The sequence below is a fragment of the Lagopus leucura genome, unplaced genomic scaffold (assembly GCF_019238085.1).
Source record: "Lagopus leucura isolate 7727_CA_CO unplaced genomic scaffold, USGS_WTPT01 Super-Scaffold_100017, whole genome shotgun sequence".
In the NCBI taxonomy this organism is placed as follows: Eukaryota; Metazoa; Chordata; class Aves; order Galliformes; family Phasianidae; genus Lagopus; species Lagopus leucura.
Window position 1 is genome coordinate 7870090 of NW_024962271.1, and position 25737 is coordinate 7895826.

A 25737-nucleotide genomic window follows, 5' to 3' on the forward strand; every position below is an offset into this window, starting at 1 on the left:
TGTATATTTTTTTTTAAATAAAAAAAAACTTTGAAGGCTCAGAAGTCTCAGTAAGCACTCACAAGGAGACAGTGGCCAAAGCAGCCTTTGATGATAGTGTCAAGCTTTGAAATGCAGATAATCTCCTTTTCACATCAGAATGAGATTACAGACAGAACAAAGGGAAGAAAAGGTTGCGTCTCCAGGCAGCTCAAGTATTGTATTAGTACTGCACTGTAAGCACTGTATACTTACATTCATGATTTTTTTTTAATGTTGATATAAGACTTAATATGGATTTTAGTGATCTGGAATTCTGTCCCTTAAGCGGCTATTTCATACTGTGTGCTACATCTACATAAACAGTAACAAAAACACAATTCAATGGAGCTGAGGGCTAGACAATAACATTGTAGCCTAAATGTGCTTGTGTGTAAGCAACTGAGGTAACTTCCACCTACCAAAAATACATGTACAGAAACCTACAGAACGTACAAAATTTAGATAAAAAAAAATCCTTAAACTAATAAAACCCAAACAAAACCAAAAACTAAAACTCTGATAACTTTGAAGTTATAAATCCAAAGAACACAGTTAGTACTTTATTATTTAAACAGATCCTCAAATGAAAACACTTAAGGTCTCTCTTTTAAACTCACCTAGATAGTCTGTTCTGTACTACAGGTGAGAGTTTGCAGTTAAATTAATTTAACGTGCAGTTTGCTTGTACTTAAGTACAGTTTGTCAGAGGTCTTCAAATTCTTTTGTTACTGATAACTTTTATATCTTCAAGAACCTATGATTGCTATACGACATCTGATAGTGTGTCATATTACTGAACAGCTTTTAGTTGAAATTAAATTTAAATTAGGGTTTTAAAATGGAGATGGTAGTGTTGTGCAGTAGTTTGCATACCCTTAGTCTCATCCAATTCATTTTGGTAACAGATGTTCAAGTATGAAAATTTATTTGGTATGTACCTAGTTCTAACCTATGTGTCTAGGACAGAAACCTGAAGCTAAATGTTACTAGAAAGCCATAACATTACAAGCCAGTTAATTTACCCACCAGACAGAATTTTCCCCTCAGAATTCATGTTCTTCTCCTCTGAAGGCTGATCTTCATCTTCTTCTGGGACTTTTCCACCCTTTCTCTGTCTTATGGTTGTCATGATGACAGTCACTTTATTATTCTTCAGTCTGACTCCTAGGTGGACACATAAACAGAATGCATCTTCCTACCCAAATATTCAACTATTACTGTATGAAATGTCTGAAAACAGAACTGCATCATATGCCATAAGAGACTTTAAGTTACAAAACTGTAACTGAGTTGAAGTGTATCTTACAAAATATAATAATTCCATATTGTCTCTTTTTCCTTTTAACAACTCAGATATTAAATTACATTTACCTTTAAATAAATTACATTCATTCATTAAATGAAATTACCCTAAATCTGCAAAGATGCCAGTTCACAATCTTGCATACTCTTGACAAGGGTTTTCAGAATGCTTCATAGTATTGGCTGCCCTCACTTTTGGGTTCCTGACTTAAAACACACATCAGGCTCTATTGCTTTGAAAATTATGAAGAGTGAGCCTTTCACAGAAAAAAAAAATAAAATGGTTCTTTCAGGGTATTTTCGTGGGTACCTAAAATAGAGAGCCATTTGTTTAAGTCTTGCCTTTCAAGAAATCCCAAAAAAGTGTGCTGTGGGATGCAAAAACGTTGCCAAAGAACATGCACTAAAAAAGACAACAGACATCTTTGATGTTTTGTACTATCAAAGCCTCATAAAATACGAAAACATTAAAAAAAAAAAAAAAAAAGCAGCTAGTCATTCTTTTGCCCATTGACAGCTCTCTGTTCTGTGAGTGGTCCACCAGTGAAACTGCTTCAAGCTGCCATTCTGTATTTAGGAACCGGTGATTTCCTGTCTTGCATGCTCGAACGTTAACGTTCTTTGGTGTAAACACCGCTGTTACAGTTAGCACGAGAGTGAGCAACAGTGCTTATGATCTGAGAAACAAACCTCAGCTGCACGGCTTTTTGGTGCTGAATCAGCTTCACCTCTTTTTCCTTTCCCCAAGCCAAAAACACCTGGAGGGAGGTGAGCATTTATCTACGGCGTTTTTAAGCAGCTGGTTTGTAGAAAGCACAATAACGCCGTAATTGGAGCAGGGTGGTCATCGCAACCACGCTTTCTTAAGCTGGCTCAGCCAGCTTCCACTCCCGCTTCATGCCGGAGGGATCGATTTCGCCAGGCTCAGGCAGGGGAAGCTGCGGTCCCGCCTCCGAGACGAGGTGAGGCCGGGCCGGGTCAGGCCCCGCGGCGCGGGGAGGCGGCGGGAGGGCAGGTGAGGGGGCCGAGGGGGCCGAGGGCCCGCGCCAGAACCGCACCAGGAGCGGAGCGGCCCCGGGGGGCGGGAGGAGAGGCGGGAGGCCGGGCCCGGGTCGCCCGCCGTTCCCTTCCGCGCCGCTCCGGAGGCCGGGCCGGGCCCGGCAGGCAGCGACGCGCGGCGCCGCCTTTCTGCTCGCCGCGGCCTGCGCCGCCGCCCCGCCTCGTCCCGTTCCCCACCGCCCCCCGGTACCTGCCGGCGTTCCCGGGGCCGCGGGGCGGCGGCTTGTGGCGGCGGCAGCGCTGGCAGCGCGGATGTGCCGGGCCCCACCGCGAGGAGGGCAAGGGGCGGGGGTGGGGGCGGACGCGGGGCCGCCGCTCGCCCCTGCCGGGCGGAGCGGAGGGGCTGCGGGCCGCGCCTCCCCGAATGCTTTCGGGCTCCGAGGAAGGAACGCGACGGGGTTCTGTGGGAGCAGATACTGGCGGCAGCGCCCAGCTACAAACCCGCCCCAAAATAAGTGCTCCGACTTAATAAGTGCAACCCGTGCTTCCTTATTGCAGCGCCTTTAAAGCTTTTTGTCATAACAGAAAGTTTCCCTCTAAATTTAATCTTATCCAAATGCTGACTCCCGCATCCAATTACACAAAGCAGATTTCCCCTAAAGCCACACAAGTACTGTGATATGGGCTGAAGTGGAATTTACTTCTTCAGCACAACGTCCAGGTACTTTTTCCATCACCATTTTGCAGTCCAGCAATACTTGCTTTTTGGTTCCACAATTAGTTCAAAACCAGTGTTTGAAGTGGGCAGAAATTCAGGGAAAAGCAAACTGTAAGCACCCTGGTGATTCAGAGCTGTCAAACCAACGTCTTAGAACATGCAAAGTCAGGAAGATTTTAAGGATCTATCTTTGCACACTTCCTATGTTTTACAATTAGTTTTTAAAAGAAATGGAATGTCTGTTTTCTCTTAATTCTTCTGATTAAGATCCCCAATTAGTTAAAAATTTCTACTACAAGTCAGTTTAGAACTGATTAGACGTACATTGAAACTGAAGAATTATGGGCATTAGTTTTACCATATTACAATAGCATCAGAACTACAGCCTCATCACGCAGGTCAGGTGATTGCTAAAATTAACATACTGTATATGAATCAAACGATTATGTGTATTTTTGTAAAGAGCAGCATATTGCATTACCTTTTCACTGTAAGTTACCTTCCAAAGCTATGGGACATTGCCATTGCATTGCCATTGCTATGGGACATTGTCATGTTGTTGTGATTCCTTTCCCAGTGGACTGGCAGGGCTTCTAACTCATTTTCTCCCGATTCCCAGCAGTGCTGCAGTCGCTAGGTTCCAGCACAGCTCTGTCCAAGCAAGCTGTGTGCCCTGATCCATCTCTGTGAGCAGCTGCCCTGGGCTGGCACAAGTAGAGGGAAGGCGTGGGAGTATGTATGCACATCAGAGAAGGGTACCAGCATTATCACAAGACCAGGATATTTGCGGAGGGCAGAATATGTTCTGCTGACGCTGTTCTGTTTTATTAAGCTGAAGGGAATATGGTATTTCAGCCCAGTGAATGGGTAGTACCTAGATACCATGACTTTTTTCCTCCAGGTTTTACATTAAAGAAAACGTGAAATAACTGTACAACACAGCATTCTGTAGTGTAGCGTCTAAACTTGTTTGCAGTTCCAGATTTTTGGGTTTTTCTGTTTTTGTTTTTTTTTTTTAAATCGTAACTGGTGCAGGGCCATAAGAATAGCAAAAAAAGAAGTAAAATACCCTGCTTATGTCAGTGTAAGCCATGACAACACCAGTAGTGGGGACTCCAGTGAGACTTTCTCTCCTTGGCCAGCAGCAGCAGACTTGGTTTGTTTGTTTGTTTTTTGGAGATGGGAGGAAAATCTGCAAGGCCAAGAAATACACTGTGTAATAAAAATTAAGTTGCAAAACTTAGCTTACATGATGGATAAGCACAAGTCCATCACCTGCCTGAAAAAAAACACAGTATAAGGCTTTCACTCCATTTAAACTGGGGACAAGATTCCCACTAGCTGCATTGTTAAATCTGATTGCACAGTTCTGTCCTTCGGTGTCGCTCCATAACTGCATGCAGGCTCCCTCACATTGTGACTTGTTTCAGTAGTCTCATGTTTCATCACCACTGTTACCTTCACAAAACTTGTTAACAGTATTAACTCTACCATCAGTACTATTAACTCTTTCAACATATTAACTCTACTATCTTGACTCAATAGTGTGAAATGGTAATAAAAGTATTTCAAATACTTTGTGATTAAACCCATTCCCATCTCTCTAAACATTGGTGCAGTGATCATTTTTCAATACAACAGTATTTCATGCAGATCTAATAAAAGTGACTAAAGTGTTTAACAAAAAAAGTTTATTACCAAAATACAATATTAAAGTCAATACGTGACAAACTCCTGTAAAGCAAAATAAATTATTCTAACATTGTACAGTATTTCAGAAGGTAGTTAAAGTAGTACTACAGACTTTGCTTCATAGTTCCAAACAGTCATCTATCAGGAACACAATCCTAGAGAGAGCTTAAGGCATGCAGCTTAATGTGCTGGATAATTTCATAAAACAGAAGTCATCCTATTTAATAAGATACAGCATCAGCATTAACTGCAGTCTTTACATGTCAGTTTTGTAATTTTTTTTTTATACTTTGGCTATAAAAGCAGTGCCATAGTGTTATGATACCTTTTCTTAAAAAAATACATGTACCCATGTCCATGAATATCAAATGCAAATGTAAATTTCTATTAAATATATCTTAACAAATGTTACTTTGAGCACCAACTGTACATTTTAAAAAATGATTAAATAAGTGCTTCTGAAAGAGGAAAATACAATAACTCTGACTGAATCCCATTTCTCCAGGCCAAGCATAAATCTGAAAGATGAAATATGCACCTATTTATCATTATAGCCTAGTATGAATGAAGTTTTCTCATTAGTAGAAGTACAGGCATTTAAAATCAAAGCTGTAAGTCACAGACCTCATTAAAACAAACAGGAAGAGGAAAGCTGATCAGCTGATAGTGCTGTGACAAAAGATCCAAAAAATATTTTAAAAGCTTAAAGAAAGGGGAAGACTGCAGTGTTAGTGACTTTGAAATGTGCTTGAAAAACCCTCATATAACATGCAGCCAAGCCAACCATATGCTTTCTAAAGCAGATAACCTGAGAAATACTTTGCTTTCAGAAACTAAGCCTATAATTACTTCACATGCAGAACTTCTGATAAAGGCCATAGGAATTGTGAGAGGGTAACTAACAGCAAGCAACAGGAGAGTTAAAAATGCTTTTGTGTTTCCAGGAAAGAATAATTTGTTGGCAACTGGTAGATCCATAGCAGTTTTTAGAGGCAACTAGCTTGATACTATTGCGCAGCAACCCATGGTTTAGCAGAAAAAAAGCAACAAGATTGCAAAGAGCAATTGTAAATAGATACGTTTTGGTTCCTACTCCCATTACAAGGAGTCTTGGTGATTATACTTACTGCTGCAAGTATGGCCTGAACATAGACCTAAACTGTTAACTTTGAAGTTACTTGCTTCTCTTCTTAGTCGGTGAATACAAGTTTTTAACCTTTTCTCTCTCACTAGCAGAGCAAACTCATATAACCACCCCTTTATGCAAAAATAAGAATGTGGCAAACTATGGTTTCTGTGCACGTTGACTGGCAGACTTTAACTATCTCTAATTTATTCTGACATGATGTGAATAAATCGTGTTTTTCAATGTAAAATCCTCTTGTAGAAATCTGAAATATAACTTTTAACATAAAATAGTACTTGCTTCACATTTGTATTTAAAGTATCTCAAATGCCTTATAAAATGCTTTGATGTTATATCATGACCAATTTTAAAGTAAAATATATACTTTCCGGTAATTTATAAACAAAGTAATATATATTTAATCCAAAGAACAAGCTAAGGAAATCACTTACAAACAAAACCCACAAAATGTAGCTGGAATCTTCGTGCCTTTTGCCCTAGCATTTAGATTTCATGCTGTATTGTAAAGTTGCAACCAAACTTGTTTTTTTCTTCTCCTCTTTGCCACTTTCAGTCAGCAGTGCACAGCAGACTGTATGCTGTGTACATACACATGTACAAATGGCACCTTCTTGGATTTACTGTTGTAGCTTATTTTCTGCTAGCAGAAATGCATAAATGGGAAATAAAATGCTATTTTTCTAAGAGCAGGTCATTTTTAAGTAACAAGCTAATAAAAAAATCAGGCAACTGTATTCCCATGTCAGGAACTAGGCATGCTTCTGTGCTACTGCCATTCTTTAAAAGCAGAAATAAATAGCCACACAAAAGTTTAAATCATGTTATGAAAGGGCTTATTCAGAAGTGCTACTATTTCATTCAGTTGAAATGCATATCCCACACAATTTAGATAGCCAACTTTATACATAACCTCAAAAAGTTGCCTGGTAATTAGCCTGATCCCAACTGACATATAGATTAACATCTTCTACTGCAGACTGCTGTTAGCAGGGGAAAAAAAGGGAGAGACTTCCATGTGTTCCTTAGAAAACAAAGTAATCCTGAATTCTCTTTATAAATTCATATTTATGAACTAGCAAAATTTGTTCTACAACTGACTGTTTTTTATTATTTTGCTTAAAATAGTTTGCCATGTTTTATTTTTTGAAATATAACTTTCTGTAGGAAGATTATCTTTCTATGAACTATTTCTATAGTGACAACTCCGCCACACAAATGGGAAATTTAGACAGCCAGTGGGATTTTGAAAGAACTCCAGAGCATATAGGCATCACTCAAAATCCCAGCTCATGCCCATCTACATCCTTGGGATCTACATAGGTTTAAAAATCTCTTCGTAGCAATTATTGTTAACACCTTGATCTCATTAGAAAACAGTGCTCATGTACTGCAAAGTAATCACTGCAAGTTACAAGTGATATACGAGATGCTCAGTGTTGCTTTTTGTTTGTTTCTACGTTTTTTTTTTTTAAATAGTTCTGCTGAATGTGTTAATAAAGCCCTTAACATACAGCAGGTCATTATTATAAAGAATCTTTCACACGCAATCAATTAAAAAGATATATTCTATTAGGATCCCACTGGAGAAACAGTTACTAGCAAAATGCTTCTAGGCTACTCAGCTCTTGGTGCTCTAAATCAACAGATAGGATACCACTCTTTTTTGAAACACAGCTTGGAGTTTGTAAAGCCTTAAAAATAGATTGGGAAGATGAAATGCCTAGGCGTATGTGCAAGCACACACATGTCCTCACCCACCTCTCCTCTCTACCTTCCGGAATCCAGGCTGAGTTAGATGAGATCATATTGTGAATTTGTATCTGGTGTGATGCCAGTTTCAAAAAAGAGAGTAAAAAAAGTTATTTGCCTAAATATTTGGAAAACACCAAAGCTTTTCAGATGATATAAAGCTTTCATACCTTTGGGTTTTAACACACTGTACTAATGCATTATTACTGACTAGTACCTGTCAATGAAAGGAAAAAAAGCAACAATCCTGCATTCTTGGCACCATGTAGAGAAATAACAGGTTAATGTGGATTATTCTCTTCCCTGCTCTCAGTATTTATCTCTAAAGTGATTCATCAATCCCTGGTTAAAATTTTATATTCTTAGTGAAACAAGGACTTAAGACGGGAAATCACCAAGTTTTGCTTGCAATTCTTCTCTTTAGTTTCTCAGTCAAAATTAGCAAAGAAAGTAAATATTCACTCTAGGAAACCCTATCCTCCACTTACTGCTTTACCTAGATTGTGTTCTGATTTGTGCTGTGGTCCTTATTTAGGATAATATTTATTATTTCACCCTCATGTTCTTTCATGTGACCCAGCAGATTTTCTTTGTTGGTAGACTCAAAACCACAAATGCAGCAGCAGAAGAGAAGAACACAGTATTCTGTGCCAAGATGGGGTAGAGTGGAGTTCTTTTCTAAACTGCATGAGGTATTCATCAAATTAGGCTTTTCATTTTCATCAGAACCTGACATTTCATTATTAGTCTGGTTAATAGACTCTGTAAAAGACACCAGGTTGTCTGAACTTCCTAGAATAGATACTGTACTTTCTTCTGTGCCTTCTAATAAGGTTTTGTCAGGAAGCTGTCCTTGAAACCTGAAAAAAGAATAGAAACCAAAACAACTATCAAAATGTACAGCAGTTGCTTTTTGATGGGAATTTTACTTTGGATCAGAATTGGATCATTTGAGAGGTCTGGATAATAGATTTGAAAGCAGACTTGACATACCTGCTGCTTTGTGAAATTGCATCATTAATAGCCTTGTTGACTTGTTCGTAGTTATAATTTTGGTCACTTGCATGTTTCCACATGTGGGACTTCAGGGAAGGAGGATGGCTACACACATATCCACAGAGAGAACACCTAAGGAAAAGAAGGAGAAGAGATGCATTTAAAAGTCAAGCTTTACTATAATAGTAATTCATTTTTTTTCTCCCAAAAGGGTGAGGAAGCAGCAAGATACACATCAATTCTCATAACTAGGTGAAATAAGTTTGCAAAATTTCATTTTACAATGTAATTTATGGAGTCTGAGAATTTAAGACGGGCTTTTTAGACTTCTTAAACAATTTAACTGAAATCTTAGCTATTTGGCCTGTTGAATCTATTTGAATACTGCAAAAATGAAATAGTTCTAATGATTGCAGAAACATGGAGTATGCCTGTATGGCAGCTGGCAGGCAGATAGTGAGCTTTCTCTGCCATTGTTTTGAACCAAGCAGAAATTGTAATAATTAGCATTGCTAATTTAAACAGAATTGATGAAACCTTTCTTGGTGCAGCATGTATTAGTTTATTTGAGGATCACAGAATTGCAGAAGTTGGAAGGCACCCCTTGAGAATATCCAGCTCCATCCAGCTATTCAAGCAGGATAAGCTAGAGCAGGTTCCCAGGGCAGCATCCAGTCAGGTTCTGGAATCTATTTGCAGGCTGAAACTCGTACACATGACATTTTGTCCATAAAGTGGTCCATCAGGTCGGGGTACCACAAATTTTCTATCTCCCTATAAAACAATGTCCTATAAGGTATGCTGTCTTGTTCTCAGTTTGACTTTTATACAAAAAATTTAGAAAAAATAACATCCTAAGAAATCCTAGTTATTAAACTGTATTTATCTTTTGGGGAACGCCAGTTTGAGAAATACTTTTCAAATTTCAGCTGTATTTTTTTGGTCCTCTTAAATTTAATTTACACTTTTAGGATGCAAGGACTTTATGTATACAATTCCAATTACTTAGTATAGGAGCAAGATTTCAGCATACACTTCAGTAAATTAAACAGAACTACGAATGCTTAATACAGGTAATAATTCTGTACGTCTTTATTTTTCCTAATAACCCAATCTCTCTTTCTAAAAGCAGCTGCAAATTCAGACTATTAATGGCAATCAGATAAATATATAACAGGATTCAGGACAGAACAAAAAATGTTTCCTCCTCCTGTGCAGAACAGCTGAAAAACCTTGAAAAGTAAATAATATTTGTGTAGCGATATGTATTGCATACTTACACAAAAAAACCTAATAAATCCCACAGGACTTTTTCCATATGTGAACATGCAACAGAGGAAACATTTTTTGCAAGTGTTTCTGAGATGATAAACTGGTTCTTTCAGTGTGAAGGAGAGGGATGATACTAGAGGACATCACTCCATTGCTGCCTTTATGTAGGAAGAGAATTCTGTCCTGCTGTGGAACAACAGGCATGTCCTTCTAGCTCAACTTGTCTCTATTACTTGATTTAGAACACACATACCGTTTTTACCTTTTCCTTCTAATTTGAAGCCTTGTTAATAAAACAGATGCTTTCAAAAACAGACAACTTCACCCTCAGATCTAAAATTTCAGTATTTCTGATAACCCTTTTTCAAAACAACTCCACCATTAAAAGTAAAATAAAAGGAAGACCTCACTGTTCACTTATGGATAACGTTAGGCCAAAATGAGATTTTGCAAAACACAAACTTAAAAAAATAACGTTGGATCAATTCTATATGCATATGTATTCTGCTGGTGTTTTATTACATTATGTTATGTAATTTTTTCTGCACAACTTGTACAACTGGGCTTCATAGGTTGATACATGGTGAATGAAGCAACAGTTCAGTGTTTTTAACCCCTTTTAATTAGTCTTTTTTTAAAAGTGCATTAATTTAAATAGCTAATTTACTACCAGATTTACCTTGCTGAGAGCATGAGCTAAATGCTGTCGACTGCTTTATATACATCATCAAAGGCAGAAGCTCAACAACTTTTAGTCTGATGCTCTACACTTCAGGATCATTATCTAGAATATGACGTATATTAAATGAAATGATATTATGGCTAACATAATAACCACTCGTATTACTTTTATTTAGGGCACTGTGATTCAAATCTGGACTCTTACCATGGTTGTGCCTAGAGTAGGATATTAAACAAAGCCAGAAAACATTCATGGGCACTGGAATGTAACAATTTATAGCTGTTAGAAGTGGTTTTGGCACATGCATTCTCCCAGACAATTCTGAGCGTGCTTTCGTAGGTAACGCAGTCAAGAAGCCTCTTGCAGTAAGCAGTTTATGTGCAACTACGCCATTTTGGAAAGAAAGAGGGATGTCGCCCACCAAATCTCTTTCCTTCCTTCTTTCAAAAAAAAAATGTCACTGGAACAAGGAACGCATCTAGGAGGGAAACGAATATGATCTGAACTCTGCCTTGTATCTTAATTACAAAATCACTACTATCACAGTTTTTTGCTAAATCCAAACTGTTACATACTTGTACTGTTCCATTAGCTGCACTGCCTGATGCTCCTGGGGGTGACGCCTCATATGGCATTTCAAGCTATTCATATTTGTGGTGGCGAAGTCGCATACTCGACATCTAAAGAGACAACAACAATCTGACAATTAACTGCTAGCACTATTCCAGCAGCAAAATCTATGAGAAAGCAAAGGTAACTGGAAAGACTGCAATTACAGGCTAACAACATTTACAGAAGTCTAAGTGATGACATATAACTTTTAATTTTTGGACCATGAGAACCTCTTGCAATCCCCAAAAGTCTCCAACTTAGAGCTAGAATCACTATGCATACAGATCATGTTCTGTCCTCACGTCCACCTTGTGGGCCTTTTCTGAAGTTGACAAGCATTATGATCTGTAATGGATGCTCTTGAAGCAAACATGATGTAGGTTGCTTGGCTATGTTATGCAAAAGCAGAATGTGACCATAAAAACTATGGGGAGACAGTGCACTCAGAAGTAAGGATTGTCCCTTAAGAACATGTGTTCTACTTTGTGCAATAACAGACACTTCTCACGACATTATTAAAGCTAAACTCCTATGAAGTAATAAAACATCTAAGTTTCAGAGCGTTATAACTGAAGTAAAAGTCGTGGCCTAGATCAACGCATTTAGAAAAAAGTGCCCTAAGACAAAGTGTGTCTCATCACACTCAGATTTTATTTTTTGACTGTTGTCATGGGATCTTTTCACAAAAATAATACATAAAACAGTTCTGATCTGGATCAGGATCCCTGCATTTGGATCCCAGAGTCCTTCACAAAGTACTTAGCTATGCATAAATGTCAATATATTGCTACATAGGCTTCCTATATATAACATTAAAATAGATCTAATGGAAGTCATCAGGATTAGCTAAAATTCTGCATATTTATCAGGATTTCAGTTTTTTCTATTTTCAAATGGTAAAATGTCCAGTCATTACTAAATTTGGTTTACAGGGTGAAAAAGATTGAGACTGCAGGACATTTAGCTTGAAATTACTCACTTTATCATCAAAAGGATTTAATTTTGCAGTATTAGAATTCAGGAGATATCAAATCTCCAAAACGCATCATTAGAGGCTATATAGACAGTTTAATTTCCAGCAATTTTTGTTAAATAAGTAATAAAGTATGTGTGTGGGCATAAAAATAGCTGCAATGTAGTTAGATTGCTATCTGGCATTATGAAAGGCTTAAGGAATACATGTTTTAAAGTGAGAAATATTATGAGTACTGCATCTTTACAGTTTTTAGGCTGTGGCTTCAGTATCCCACCAGGTCTGCAAATGCATCTAAAGGCTTGTGCAAAAATAATAAGAAAAGCAAGCAGTATCAATAGGCTTAAATGTACTATACAGCAGTCTATGTCACCAATGGAAAGATTTCAGTGGTTCCTTGATCAAACAGGCTAGCTCAGTCTAACTTAGAAGTTAGTAAGACACTACAGATCTGTTGTTCCAACCCCACCAAGTAACCAATAATGCAATAAGGAAGATTCTGAGAAAAAGAAAAATCTGTTTGTATTCCACACTTGTTATCTGAGCAAATATCTTGCAATTTTTGGCCAGTGATATTGGATATCAATATAACGCACAAATCAAAATAAAATGTCCTCTGTTTTATAATTTAGCCAAAAAAGAGAGGCCCTGTCTGAGCTCAGTGTTTTCAGGTTAACACCTGAAAAGATGTTTTTGAAAAAGATGAGTTACCAGAATTTGTGCTAAAAAGCTAAGAATTGTATTAACTCACATCTATTTTCTAGCCACTAGAGAGGGACAGAGATCCACAGCAAATAAGCATATTTAAATTGCAGGAATTTATGCAGTATACTTTATTTTTTCTGCTGAGGAACTGAACTATACAGTATTACAGCCAATTTTGGATATCAAGATTTCTACATATATCCATGTAACATCCTTTACAGAAAAGCTGTATCTGATCCTAAATGCATTAATACTGTTTGAAACCTGTAAAAAAGGTAAGGGGGCTGAGAACAGGACAACAGGCAGAATTCTTCCAAACTGAATAAGCCAATACATTATGAACACACCTTGACTCCTACCTCCTTCAAAAAGAAATGTGTATCTTGCTGTTTGCCTTAATGGCAATGGAGAACATTTTGTAAGAAGGCAAATCCAAAATAAAGTGTTAAAGGTGTTTGTTAAATATATATTATTACTAGTGGCCAAAGTTCAATATTATAAAGTATTTGCTTCCCTTTGCACATCTAGATGCTTCAAACTGAAAACAAGCTGTTCACATAATGTCCTAGAAATTACAGCAAATCTTAATTACCTTAGTAACCTAGTTTCAGTCAAACAGTAAGTGTGGCTCCTTCAAAGCTGCAGGAAAATTACTGCATCGACTTTCTTTAACAAAATCTTTGAAATTCTATAAGCAGTACAGTAATCTATTTAGTTAAAATAAGCAGTCTACGAGCCTAGTATTATTTAGCAATAACTGAGACTCTTACCTGTATGGCTTATCAGAGTTATGAATTCGTCTGTGATTTCGTACGCCAACGTAAGTTGTGCTGGTGTAGTCACATACATCACATCTATACAGTTTCTGAACTGAAGACTTACTTCCTATATAAAGAAAAATATATAAAATTTTAAAGATTTGCATCCAGCATTATACGAAGTTCTCAGATGATAATTTTAGCACAGCTGAAAATTATGAAACGTGAATTAACTTTAAAGGTAATACTTCACTGGAGCGAACTGGCAATGGATGTAGAGAAAATAAAGGTGTATTTTGTTTACCGTGCTGTTCAGCATTTGCCCTACCATCTACTGGAATTATTAAAGTTTAAGGAAGACACATTCTTCCTCTGTATGAACACTTCTATTCTTCCTCCACTGGGCTGAAAATCCTGGGTTACAGCAAAAGTTGAAAAAATGTGAGAGAATGACTCAAATGAAGAAAAAAAGATTGGCGATGATAAAGGATAGGTTTCTAACTGGCAAATACAGGCAAGACAAGGAAAAGGTCTCGTGAAGCACTCAGACTTTTTATCATCCACTTTTAGAAGGATCTGAGATGACTTAAAAAAAAAAAAAGATATTGACCAGATGTATTAAAAAATAATTTGGAACTTCTCCAAATTACTGAAAAGCAATTGCAATAAAATTTTTTTCTTCCACAATGAAAGAGACTCTTGAAAAATTAATGGTTGCAGAGACAAAGGCTAATGACTAATTTAAGACAGGAAAATGTGTGCCCACAAGTGCACAGTTTGAATATTTCTGGGACATGACTTTGTAGACTTTACCAGTCCTATTCCTGCTCCCTCACTGAATAATGTAACTTATCTCAGCTGAAATATTAACATTTAGGAGGAGGGATGGTATTTTTATATGGGACTTCTTCCCTTTCCAGCCAATCGTGCAGCCTTCCCACACTCTTCAAATGAGAAAATAGCAGAAATACAAAGGAACAACAGATTGGAGCTGTTTAAATCAGCACTACTGTCAAAATAAGTATCAAATTAACATCTAAGGGCTTCCTTTCTGCATCTAACCTGTTCAGTAACCTAAGTTTTAGAGTTCTGCTTTTCCAGTTGCAAGTAAGTTGTTCAAGTTCAATTCATCTTTATACAAATTCCTATTAGCTGAGTGAACAGTTAAGCCATTAATATCAGTTATGTACAGAAGCTTTGAAGGAATTGATACAGATTCCTGGAGAATTTCTCTGATGAGTACTTTAAAGTACATCCCAGGACCAAAATAAATATACGGTTCATTGTGTAATGCATGGGAGACAAAGTAAAGCTCATATCTTGGAAGAACTTCCATAACTCTTCATGCTCGTATGAAAAACAGCTCCAGCACAAACCATCACTTTGTATTGTGAAGAGCTACTAAAAAATTAGCATTTTTGGTTCAACATTTGAAATCATTATGTAGGGAATGTAGACTAGAGAGTTATTCTGAAGAATTCCATAGTATGTCATGTAAAATAAAACAGCAATCAGAATGCACAAATAATTTGAAACAAAATTTAATAATCCTGCATGTACAAAGATAAATAAAAATACTTTTTACTTCAAATTTAACATGTCAAATTGCTCACTCACCTGGCATTTAGAAAAAACAAAACAATATGGAAGTAATACTTAGCGTGCACTCTTTGCAATTCAACATCAATGTTCTTAAAGCAAAATATAGATATATTTTTTCTACTATACTCTCATACAGCTTTAAAAAAATCACTGCTGTTTAAAAAATATTTAATGCAAATTATCAAAACATTCTTAATTTTACCCTTGGAGACTGCAGTTACTCTTTCATTTATGCAGAGCTCTGATGAACACAAAGACACTGGACTGCAGATCTACTGTAGAGCAGGAGTTTTATGAAGGTTGGGCTACTGCATGCTCCACTTGAATGGATTTTCCATCTTTAATGCTGAATCTTTAGAAAAACAGCTTCTAAATGTACTTTCTGTTATGAATTTTGTATTTTATTGGTTAGTAAGCTTAAAGCAAATAGTATCTAATGAGATTTTTTAAAGTGTTATGCAAACATATTATCTAGTGCATAGTTATAAGGGGCTAACCACGCAGTAGCACATACTTAGGAGCAATTATTTACATCAATCAGTACTTTAGTTTTATCCCTCCAACAAAATGCCCATAAATTATAATACACCATATAATTTCTAGCTGAAATGAAGCAGCAGTGCTGTCCCCTGCCTCCTCTGATGGCTTATTTCTTGAGGTTGTAGGGGCTTTCTTGCTTTCTGGGTTGAGGAAATCAGGACTCTTGAAAGTGAGCATGGAAACCACAGGTCTTTATTGTTGCTACAGTAACAGGTGTTCCTGTAATTCTGCTTATTACCCTATTCCTTCATTATTAGACATTTACAATCCAATCATATCCAGTGTCACCATGCTCCCTTTTAATTTATTGTACAACCATGATGAATAAAGAGATTTTTAGGACTAGCTATTTCATAAACAAGAAATGAAACTGTTCCAGCTCAGGCATCTTTCACATAAACAGCTGCTATGCTATAAACTTCTTTGTTTTGTGTTGCTTTATAGGGATGACATCTGTTTGACAAGAGACTGCTGTACTGCAATGGTGTTGCAATTTGATTATATATCGGTTCTGAAATAATTTAGGCATTCCAAAGTATGAGTTAATACAACTTTAAAAGGAGAACTGTTTTCATTCAAATCACATTACTAAATTTCAAGTGGGGTAAACAATCAATTAAAGTGCTTGGATGTAGCACGTTTATAAGACAGTAATGAGCAAAAATAAGTAGTTTAAAAATCTCTAACGCAATTAAAAGCAGGACGTTTTCATGAACAGAGGCTTCTCTTTCATGGAAGTTAAGTTACAAAGTCAGGATATAAAATCTAACAACACCTTTATAAAATGTAGTATCTTCAAAAGCAGCTAGCCATCTTCATTTTCTAACTTGTACACTGAAAGCCAGAAAAAAGATGCAGCGTGAGCTAACAGAATGCAAGCCAAGAGTTACGGATCTCACTTTATTCTGATGCGTACCATATTGTTTTGGACAAATTGTTAGTTGTTCAAGCCATCCAACTTGACTCATGCTGGTTAGTACCTTTTTTTTCATGTGTCTGTGCTAATGTCAGCAAGGTGAGAATAGAATCCAGAGTTTCCGACTGCAATCTATGTACTATTGCAGTATGCATTTTGCTCTCTGAATAGAGACCATAGGTGGGACAGACAAGAGCTATGTACACAAAATGTGAAATATTTTGGCTCACAGTTGTTGAGAGGTGATATAACTACTGGTGTTTTCCCACAGTGCTCTAAAATCGCCAAGCACTAAAAATTACAGTGTTGCCTAAAGAAGCATGGTAAATATTTTCAGGAATTCAACTCATCAGAGGACAGAATGCACTGAAAATGTAATATTAAATATTGGTCCTCCTAGATACTGAAATGATTTTAAGATCACAGGATACTCAATGATTTTAAAACATCTTCCCTAGACTTCAAATATTGGCTGTTTTTCCCCTCTCTCACTATCTTTACACATCAAGTGTGTTTGGATTTTCTTCAGAAAAAAAACATGATTAAATTACATAGTTAATCAAACATCCAGAAAATGCCCTATTGTTACCCTGGTAACGACTACAGATAATTTTTCAAATGCCTTACATCTGCTTCTCTAGAGCTAAAATAAACTTTGGACATTTCATTATTTAAAGAGAAATTTCTAATCACAGAGCAGACAGTGTTGTATATATATGCTGATATCAAACTATGTTATCTCATAGTGAGTTTAAAAAAAGGCTGCTCTGTTTACTTCAGGCCATTTGACAAATACTGTAGCTGTTCAAGAAAGACAAAAAATTTTTTTTTTTCTTAAAATAGAGTAATATTCCATACCAGTTATCTGTTAAGTATTTTAATTGTTTTCTCAAAAAGAAGAAATAGGGGATCTAATCACACATGCAAAAAATCCACCTATTAACAAATGTCTGTAGGAGATCTCAAAATGGAAAATTTATGGTAAGTTTGCACATCTAGATGCATTTAGGTTAGGAATAGACATGAAAACATTTTGTCCCAAAAGGGATCTTAAAAACAGTAAGCCTACAAGAACAGCAAACAATTTTCCAGACAGCTTTTTATAATTTCAAGTGACAATATAAGCAGTACCTTCTCTTTCATCTACTTCACTGGAAACTATTAGTTTGTTAGACGTGGATGTTGAATAGATATCTGGAAGACCATGTTGCTCTCTCTCATGACTTCGCAGTTGGCTCTGAAAACACAATTTCCCATGTTTAAATATGCACTACAAACATTCACCGGTTACTTCAGACACTGCAGTGATTTGCACATTGTTACTCAAGATTTAATGACAACTGTTATAATAATATGTACGTTAATGTATACGCAGATTGTCCCTCAGTTAGTTTTACTAGAAATAAGACCAACACACATCAATCAATAACACAAAGGATTGGTAACAGTAACTGAGATGACTATGTGATTTGTGTTACTTTTTTGTAAAATCTGTTCACTAGAAAAATATCAATATTCATTTCATACACAGATATACCACAACGTGTTGATTTCTTTTCTTTCAAGCTTTTTCTTTTCCCTTCTGTCCTTCTTCCTCCATTCTCATATAGAAGGGTCAAACAGTTATTCCTCTAGAATTATTATACTCCAAAAGCAATACGAGATTAGAGGCTAGAGGATGGCTTTTATGAAAATAGGCTCAATTTTCTTATTGCCTATTGACTTAAGAATATGTTACTGTTTCTACTTGCCTGGGGAGGAGGAGCAGCCTTTTTCTACCGTATCTCTACTTTTTTTTTTTTTTTTTCAAATTAGGACTAGACAACAGGAAATAGGGGAAAATTTGCACTACCATTGCCTACAATAGTTTCAGTTTTAAGATTATATTCTGTTGCCATTGATTCTATGTTCCTAATTACTGAACTGACTGTATAGGAACACACACACCAGCACTAATGCTTAACACTGACATAATACAGTACTCTGTTCTGGCATGTTGTATTTCAGATCTCAGTTCTACAGAACATCAAGCCCCAAACAACAACATAGGAAGAAAGAAAATAATTTGTTTCACAGTTTCTCTCATTATCACCAGTTACTGTTACTTTTGCTCACACTTGTCTGAATGTTTGAGCATTCTCTTAAAGTTTCAGCTATTAAGTTCTCTGAAGCTTCCACTTCTTTAGCTGGTACACGTTAGCAGAACAACAGAATATTAAGATGTCCATTAGATGGTTCTCATGAAAATAACTTACATGAAGATAGTTTATTTCAGTGGGTGAGGCAAAGTAATTATAGCTGAATGGTGTATCTGGAAAGTACTGCTGGCAATAATCTCCAATTGTAATGAAAATGAAGCCAGGATGTCAGAATGAATGTAGATATAAAGCAGGATCAACAGTTATAAAAAAGCAGGAAAACAGGTTATTTAGCTATTATAGACAAACTCAGGAAATAACTTTACCTTATAATGAAAAGATTCTTCACATTGCTTGCACTGATACATTCTTGTTTTGCAGTGGTTGATCATGTGGCTCTCTAAATCCTTACTATTGTCAGCAATGTGTTCACAGATAGGACACTGATAGGGCTGCCTCTGACGATGGACTCTCAAATGTTGTTTTATGTAGCCCTTATTACCACTGCTGTAGTGGCAGAGGCGACAGCGGTAGGGTCGGTCTACATTAGGTATATATTCTACTAGGTTACTTCCTGGAATATTTGCATCGTTTGCATTTTGGCATTGTGCGTTGTCTTGTAATTCTTTCAAAATGTCATCATCAGAAGCATTTTGATCTGTCCTCTCCTTCAGTTTTTCAATGACAGTGAGTAGAGACATACTGATGCCCATTTTAATTGGTGCTTCTGATAACTCTGGCCTTTCTTTCTGTATCTCAACTATTGCACATTCACTTTGGTTTAAGCCAGAAAACTCCTCTGATGGATTGTTAAGTGAGGATACCACTCTAGAACGAGCCATGACTGGACCATCAGCCTCTCCCTGCCCTGTATCTGCATCCACAGAGTCTTCCCCAGTCAAAGTCCTCAAGCTAGACTTTGTTAGCTCTGCAGCTCTGATAGGCATCGTAACAAGAGCTTCTGCAGCTAGTGAGTGTAGTCGTAAGGACTCTGAATTTGTCCTTCTTCGTACAGGAGGTGCATTTTCATCAGTTGTTGCATTTTTTATAGAGCTTAATTCATTGTCTTTTTTTTCAGTATTATTCCATCCTATTATTACTTCTTGGATTTCACCTGAATGATAAACTCCATTGGGCTCTTCAGAGGTAACATGGGATTCCTCCGAGATTAATTTTTTTTCTGTTTCAATGTCAGTGTTCATCAAGTAAGACTTTTGTAAGACACTTTCTTCAGCACCTGGCAAACGCTCGACTATTACATTAACGTGACCCTCTTTATTTGGGCTACAATTAATGATTTTCTGTGCTGATGAAAGTAGGCTATCAGTTATCAAATTATCCTGTTCTGTATCTGAAACAGTCTCCTCTGTAGTAGGAGAATGCACTACAGACTGATTTATCATCTCATCCTCTTTTACATTTGTTCCTACTGGTGATTTGCACGACAGTCGCTCAGAATTGCAAATCTGAAGCTGAAGAGTAGGTTCACTATGGATATCTAGTTCATTGTTTTCCAAAGAAAGAACAACTGTATCCATGCTATGAGGTGTATGAGTTACAGCTGTCTCTGACAAGTTGGCAGTTTCATTTTCTTCCTCAAAGATAGGATAGGAACAGTTAACTTCACCTGCATGTTTCCAAGCGTGTGTTTTCAACATTCGTTGCTGACCACAGGTGTACCGACAAATCAAACATCGGTACATGCCGTACTGCTCATAAGTATACCATTTCCTCCTACCCATTTCAGATATGTGACTAGACTGAGTGGTATCTTTACATTCTGTATTTCCAGCCCCTGACTTGGCATTTCCTTCCACTGTCCCTTGCAAAAGCGAACTTGACGCATTTACACACCGCTGCACGTTTGTCTGGATGCTATTTTTACCTTCGTTCTCATGGTGATTTTGGAAGTGAGATTCAAGTTCTTCTTGGTTTTTAGAAGTAAAATGGCATTCTGAGCACATCAGTATCACTTCGTTTTTCTGCCCATGTTGTTTTATATGTTCTTGCAGCGTTAAGAGAGAAGGTGATAGAAATTTACATAGACTGCACTGGTAGCACGTCACCTTCTTTTTGCTTTGTGGAAGACATTCAGTCACAAAATAGTCAGCTTTTAACTCTTCAGTCTTTTTAGTAGCAATAACAGATAGCTCAATTGCTTTAGCTGGGATTTCACAAAGATCTGTATCAAAGGACTGTGCAGAAGAGTCAGAATGGGAACGTTTTTTCCCTATTAAAAGGCATCTTTGTGATTTCTCACTTTCTACTATTTTGCTTAGCTTTTGGATAACATGGATTAATGGATCAGTTTTACATTTTCTCTGATCTTCACTGTTTTGCAATGTTGGGCCAATGACTGTTTCAGAAATCAGTACAGCCTCCTGTTCTCCAATATTTGGCATCAATACTGCAACGCTACTTCCTTCTTCCATAATACCTGGGAGAAAAATATTAAATATTAAAAATTATTCACAATAATAAAAATACAATCCAGTACTATTTAAATTTCTTTACTAAATGTAGAAGATAGAACCCACTAACTTTATAAAAACTTCTAGAAAGGTGATAAAAATAGCCAAATATTTTGAGAACATTAAGTAGATAATATAGATGTTATTCAAAACAGTTGCACAGAGTATTTCCAAAACAGCCTCTGTGTTTCTTCAAGTTGTATAACAGCAAGATAAATATTTTTCCAGCATAAACTCATTATCATTGTTAGAGTTATTGTATTTTTCTTACACTGGATACTAAAATAGACTAATCAACAGGAAGTGGTAGATTTGTATTTTTAAGCTATATGATATGATATGGAAATGTATTCCTAACATTCTCATCTGATACACTTATGTCTCCTGAATAGGTAAATGAGTAATTCTGGTATTTCTATTATGGTTAATTCTGGTATTACATTAGTCATTTCACCCTGACTATATTAAAGGCCATTCAACTTCAAATTATACTTACTATAAATGTTATTTTCTAGAAAAGCAATTGTGGCTTTTCCTACAATTCCTTAATTGTAGGGAAAATCAGTTTGTACTAAAGTTAGGATTTTATTTTTCTGTTTTGAGGGAAAGCTAAAGGCAGTAGCTATTTCCACTTACACTTCCTTCAAACATATCTAACTATGAACTACAGGCAGTTAATGTGGTAGTGATGGAGGTTAAGTTAGAAGCCAATATGTAAAAATTTACATGAAAAGATACTTTGTGATGTGGTCAAAACTGCAGGGTAGGGATGGCTCTGCTGGACAGAAAGTCTTCCAGTGGAGTTTACTTCTGAAAAAATGTCTGAAAATAATTGATACAACTTCTGCTATACATATAAATATTTAATACACAATTTATACTTTATATACTATGTATAAAATATAAGAGCATAAAGAATGCCAGTTGTTTCTTTTACCAGCTATCCTTGAAACTTTATCCCCCATTCTTTCATGATGATTTTTTTTTCTATTTTTACGAGAAAGACACAGAGGCCAAATTAGAACTTCTACAACTGGTCTAAAGACCTATTAAATCCTCTCTTTTCTACTTCTTGATCTAGTATTTAGCTGGAATTTAAAATTGATAAGTGATTTCTAGAGAACATTGTTTACTTTGGCAAATAAATGGGAATAAAAGCCTTCCTTTGCCCATATGCAGCATAAAGAGTCTGCCCCAGAGACGTGCCAGAGGCAGCTGCAGCAGGGAACTGTTACCAAAGGCAGCACTGTGTGTGTCAGAAAGCTGTTTTTACTAATGTAAATAATCCATTTGTATTTTCACATTACAGGAGACGCAACAATGTTGTGGAAACTTTGGTTATAATGCTGGAAGGCTTTATGAGATTGCTCGGTGCAAACAGAAGATTTGCAGACTTATTTGCCGAGGCAACACTGTGGGTATGAATGAAACATCTTTCTGTGACTGTATAAGAAAAAGAATTCACATTCAAAGGAACTTAAATAAAAACTGCAGTAAATTCCTTTATTGTACAGGAAAGCAGCACAAGTGTTTTGATTTTAAAATAAATCTAACCTTACTATTCAACACAAGAACATGCAATTTCTATTTTAATCTAATACAACAAAAAAAGGATTTTCTTGTATTCAAGTCGAGTTACCTTGAGACATGCCTTTCTCATTATGATCAGATTTTTATTTAAAAAACAGTATTAGAGAAGATATGGACTACGGTTATGTGATACTTTTGTTCGTCATCTTTTGGACAGTGAGCATAATATACCGCTTCCCCTAATACTTCTGTCTGCAAACACAGAACTTTTGAATCCATCAAGAAATGAACTATATGTAACAACCTGTAATTATTCCCACAATAGGAGTTAAGTACTTCTACTAATAAAAAGCAGGTTGCTACCGTATTTCTGTACTTAAATAGAATCTGCATTTACGAATTTATTTAAAGTGAAGATAAATCTTCCAAGAAACTAATCCAGAATAACTCAAATTTACTATTCATGGGGCTTTGGAAGAGCTGTTGGGTGCTGACTTTACGCACAGATAATATGTGCAGGATCAACACCTATGGATGCTTTCTACTGAAATTTAATAAGATAAGTAAAATTACTAAAATTACTAAATAACATTAGTAATGAAATTACTAAAATTGTACCAACAAACTGTAAATAAGCAGAGTGCTGCTTACATTTCCAGTCTTATAAATTTGTCAGCCTTAAGGCCACTATCATTTTTTTCAAAAGCATCCATGATACTGGTCCACAAAAAAATTCTGTGCAGAACTAACTCAGAAGTTATTTTTATTTGCCATTCAACTTACTGTTTGGACTCGAGTTCTTTATGATTGAAAAGTTCAATAACTGTTGGGAAACTCAGACTCACCCTGCAGACTCACACTGTTTGTGCTTGGAACATTCCCTTGAAGTAATAATTCTGAACAAGCAAATATTGGCCCTACTTGTTTCACCTGAAAACAGAATAGAAATTAAGAGGCAAGACTGCTGAAAGATCGCAGAAGTCACATGTTGCCACACAATACTGCTAAAACCAGAAAACAGCGAATGCCTCCAGATGTTTGAACTTTGGATGTTTGTATATTATCAGCTTGTATATTATCAGCTGTGTATGGCATATGTGGATACTGATGAAGTTAAGTAGTTCTTCGTTTATGGTATGCATATTGCACTCTGCTGCTATGTTACACAGAGGGACAGCAGGAGAGCACAGGGATGGCTGATCCCAACACGCATCAGCCCACCTGTGGGCCCGGCCGCCTCTCGCCGAGGCTGCACCCGCGGGGCAGGGAAACTGCTGCCAGCGGAGCTGCGCTGGGCCGGACTCCCTGGGGCAGCGCGGGGGCTGCGGCTCAGGGCCGGCCGGCCGGCCGACCGGCCGGCTACAGATTTCCACCGTCCCTTTGCAGGATGCCCCTTTGCAGGATGCCCCTTTGCAGGATGCCCCTTCCCGCCCCACGCCGCCCTCTGCCCCGTGGCTGCCCACGGCGCCGCCGCCAATCCCCGCGCGCTCCCCGCTTTATAGCGCGCAGGTGCCGACGGCGCGGCCCTAAGGCGGCGGGCGAGAGGCGGCCGGACTGTGCCGAGCCGGCAGGGGAGGCTCGTCGGGAGCTGCCGCCTCCCGCGCTCCGCACATGGGCTCCGCTCACGAGCACCGCCCCGGGGCCTGCCTGGCGCGACCGCTTTTCGCGCCCTACCTGCCCCACCGCCGGCCTCTGCCGGGCCGCTCCCCGCTCGCGGCTGCGGCACCGAGGGGCGGCTTGGGGTTAATTTTTATTTGAAACAGAGAAAAAAAAATTCCTCACCCCCTTGGACACCGCTTCAAGATGGCGACGATGGAGACCGTATCACGTGACCGGCGGGCGCGGATCAGGTGATCGGGGGTTGGGGGGGGGGGGGGGGGACTGCCGCCGTGCCGCCGCCTCTCTGCCGTTACCATGGGGACGGGCCTCGCCGGGTGGTGCTGGGCCCTGGAGTCCAGGGCGGGTGTCCGCCATCGGCGCGATGGCAATATCTCGTTATTTATGGCAATACAGCGTGGCTGATCGCCGCAGAAGCCACTACATAAAAGTCTACAGATTTTTTTTTTGTGTCTAAAGTGATAAATAAATGCAAATGATATCACACATAACCTAATGGAATGGAGGAGGGGGTGTTTCAATTTAAGTCAGCAGGAATATGAGTTAAAAACATACACTGCGTGTCAGGGTCAGCCTGGCAAGCTGTGCACCAGAGATGTTACACGCTGTGATTCTGAAGTGTTTCATATGAAGAATGAGTTTCAGCAGTGGCTCAGGGCTAAGTGATGACAAGTGAAATCTAACATTTGTTTCCAGAAAGGGACTTGATGTGTGTTGATGTGGACGCAGTTCAGCTTTGGTGGGATCTTGTAAAATTAGAGGAATTTCTTTGCAAGTTTACTTCCTTCCACAGACTGGAGTTTTGTTAATGATGGCTGTTTTGTAGGGGTAGGAGATGCATTTGTAGTATTGGGAAATTGGGTCTTGTTCAAGAGTTTGCCCTGATTTCAGTGAGTATTAATTCCCTGTTTTGTTACTATGTTTTGATTCTTATGACAACTATCAAAGCTCTGTTTAATTGCATAAAGCTTTAGAACACCTCAAAGCCTATCCCATAGTCTCTGACTTTAACCCAGTCCCAATCTGGTAGTACGGATCTCCTCACAGAGACGCAAAGGAATCTAGTCTCCTTCTGCCCAACCAGTGACCAGCTGAAATAATGGCTCTTTGGACATCTTTTGCTTATGTAGTCTTTTTTTTTTTTTTCTTTTTTTTTTTTCTCCAATAAATGCAGTGAATGATTTGGAGTTTAAACACCTGCTTAAAAGCTTACAGCACAAAGACAGTTGGGCTAAGGGAACCGCATAGAAATTGGTGTTGAGTGCAGGCCCAGCTGGGCTCTAGGCTGTGGAGTCCT

The 25737-nt window shown here is 37.8% G+C and overlaps 2 protein-coding genes across 7 annotated transcripts in view; both read right to left on the reverse strand.

Annotated features, from left to right (window-relative positions):
* The window catches only part of DPY19L3 (dpy-19 like C-mannosyltransferase 3), a 30139-nt gene extending 27517 nt beyond the window's left edge, over positions 1-2622 (reverse strand). For 2 of the 3 annotated variants that reach the window (XM_042877018.1, XM_042877020.1), the window contains exons 1-2: positions 2573-2622; positions 1048-1185 (exon numbers count right to left, since the gene is read on the reverse strand). In XM_042877018.1, coding sequence (XP_042732952.1) covers positions 1048-1150 — 103 coding nt within the window. In that variant the 5' untranslated portion in view covers positions 1151-1185; positions 2573-2622. Of the gene's footprint in view, positions 1-1047; positions 1186-2013; positions 2070-2572 lie in introns of those variants that run through there. The other variant, XM_042877019.1, reaches the window with a different exon arrangement.
* A 2100-nt stretch (positions 2623-4722) lies between these two features.
* Positions 4723-24660, reverse strand: ZNF507 (zinc finger protein 507). 4 transcript variants are annotated; one of them, XM_042877243.1, is made up of 8 exons: positions 24606-24658; positions 23669-23753; positions 19149-21259; positions 17816-17921; positions 13639-13753; positions 11154-11258; positions 8622-8756; positions 4723-8488 (listed from the first exon to the last, which is right to left on the reverse strand). In XM_042877243.1, the coding sequence occupies exons 3-8, from the start codon at positions 21252-21254 to the stop codon at positions 8125-8127; spliced, it is 2931 nt and encodes a 976-aa protein (XP_042733177.1). In that variant the 5' UTR covers positions 21255-21259; positions 23669-23753; positions 24606-24658; the 3' UTR covers positions 4723-8124. The 4 variants fall into 4 exon arrangements, with proteins under 4 accessions (XP_042733177.1, XP_042733178.1, XP_042733180.1 ...); XM_042877244.1 differs by lacking the exon at positions 23669-23753 and having other exon boundaries at positions 24606-24660; XM_042877246.1 differs by lacking the exon at positions 11154-11258.
* Positions 24661-25737: the final 1077 nt, after the last annotated feature.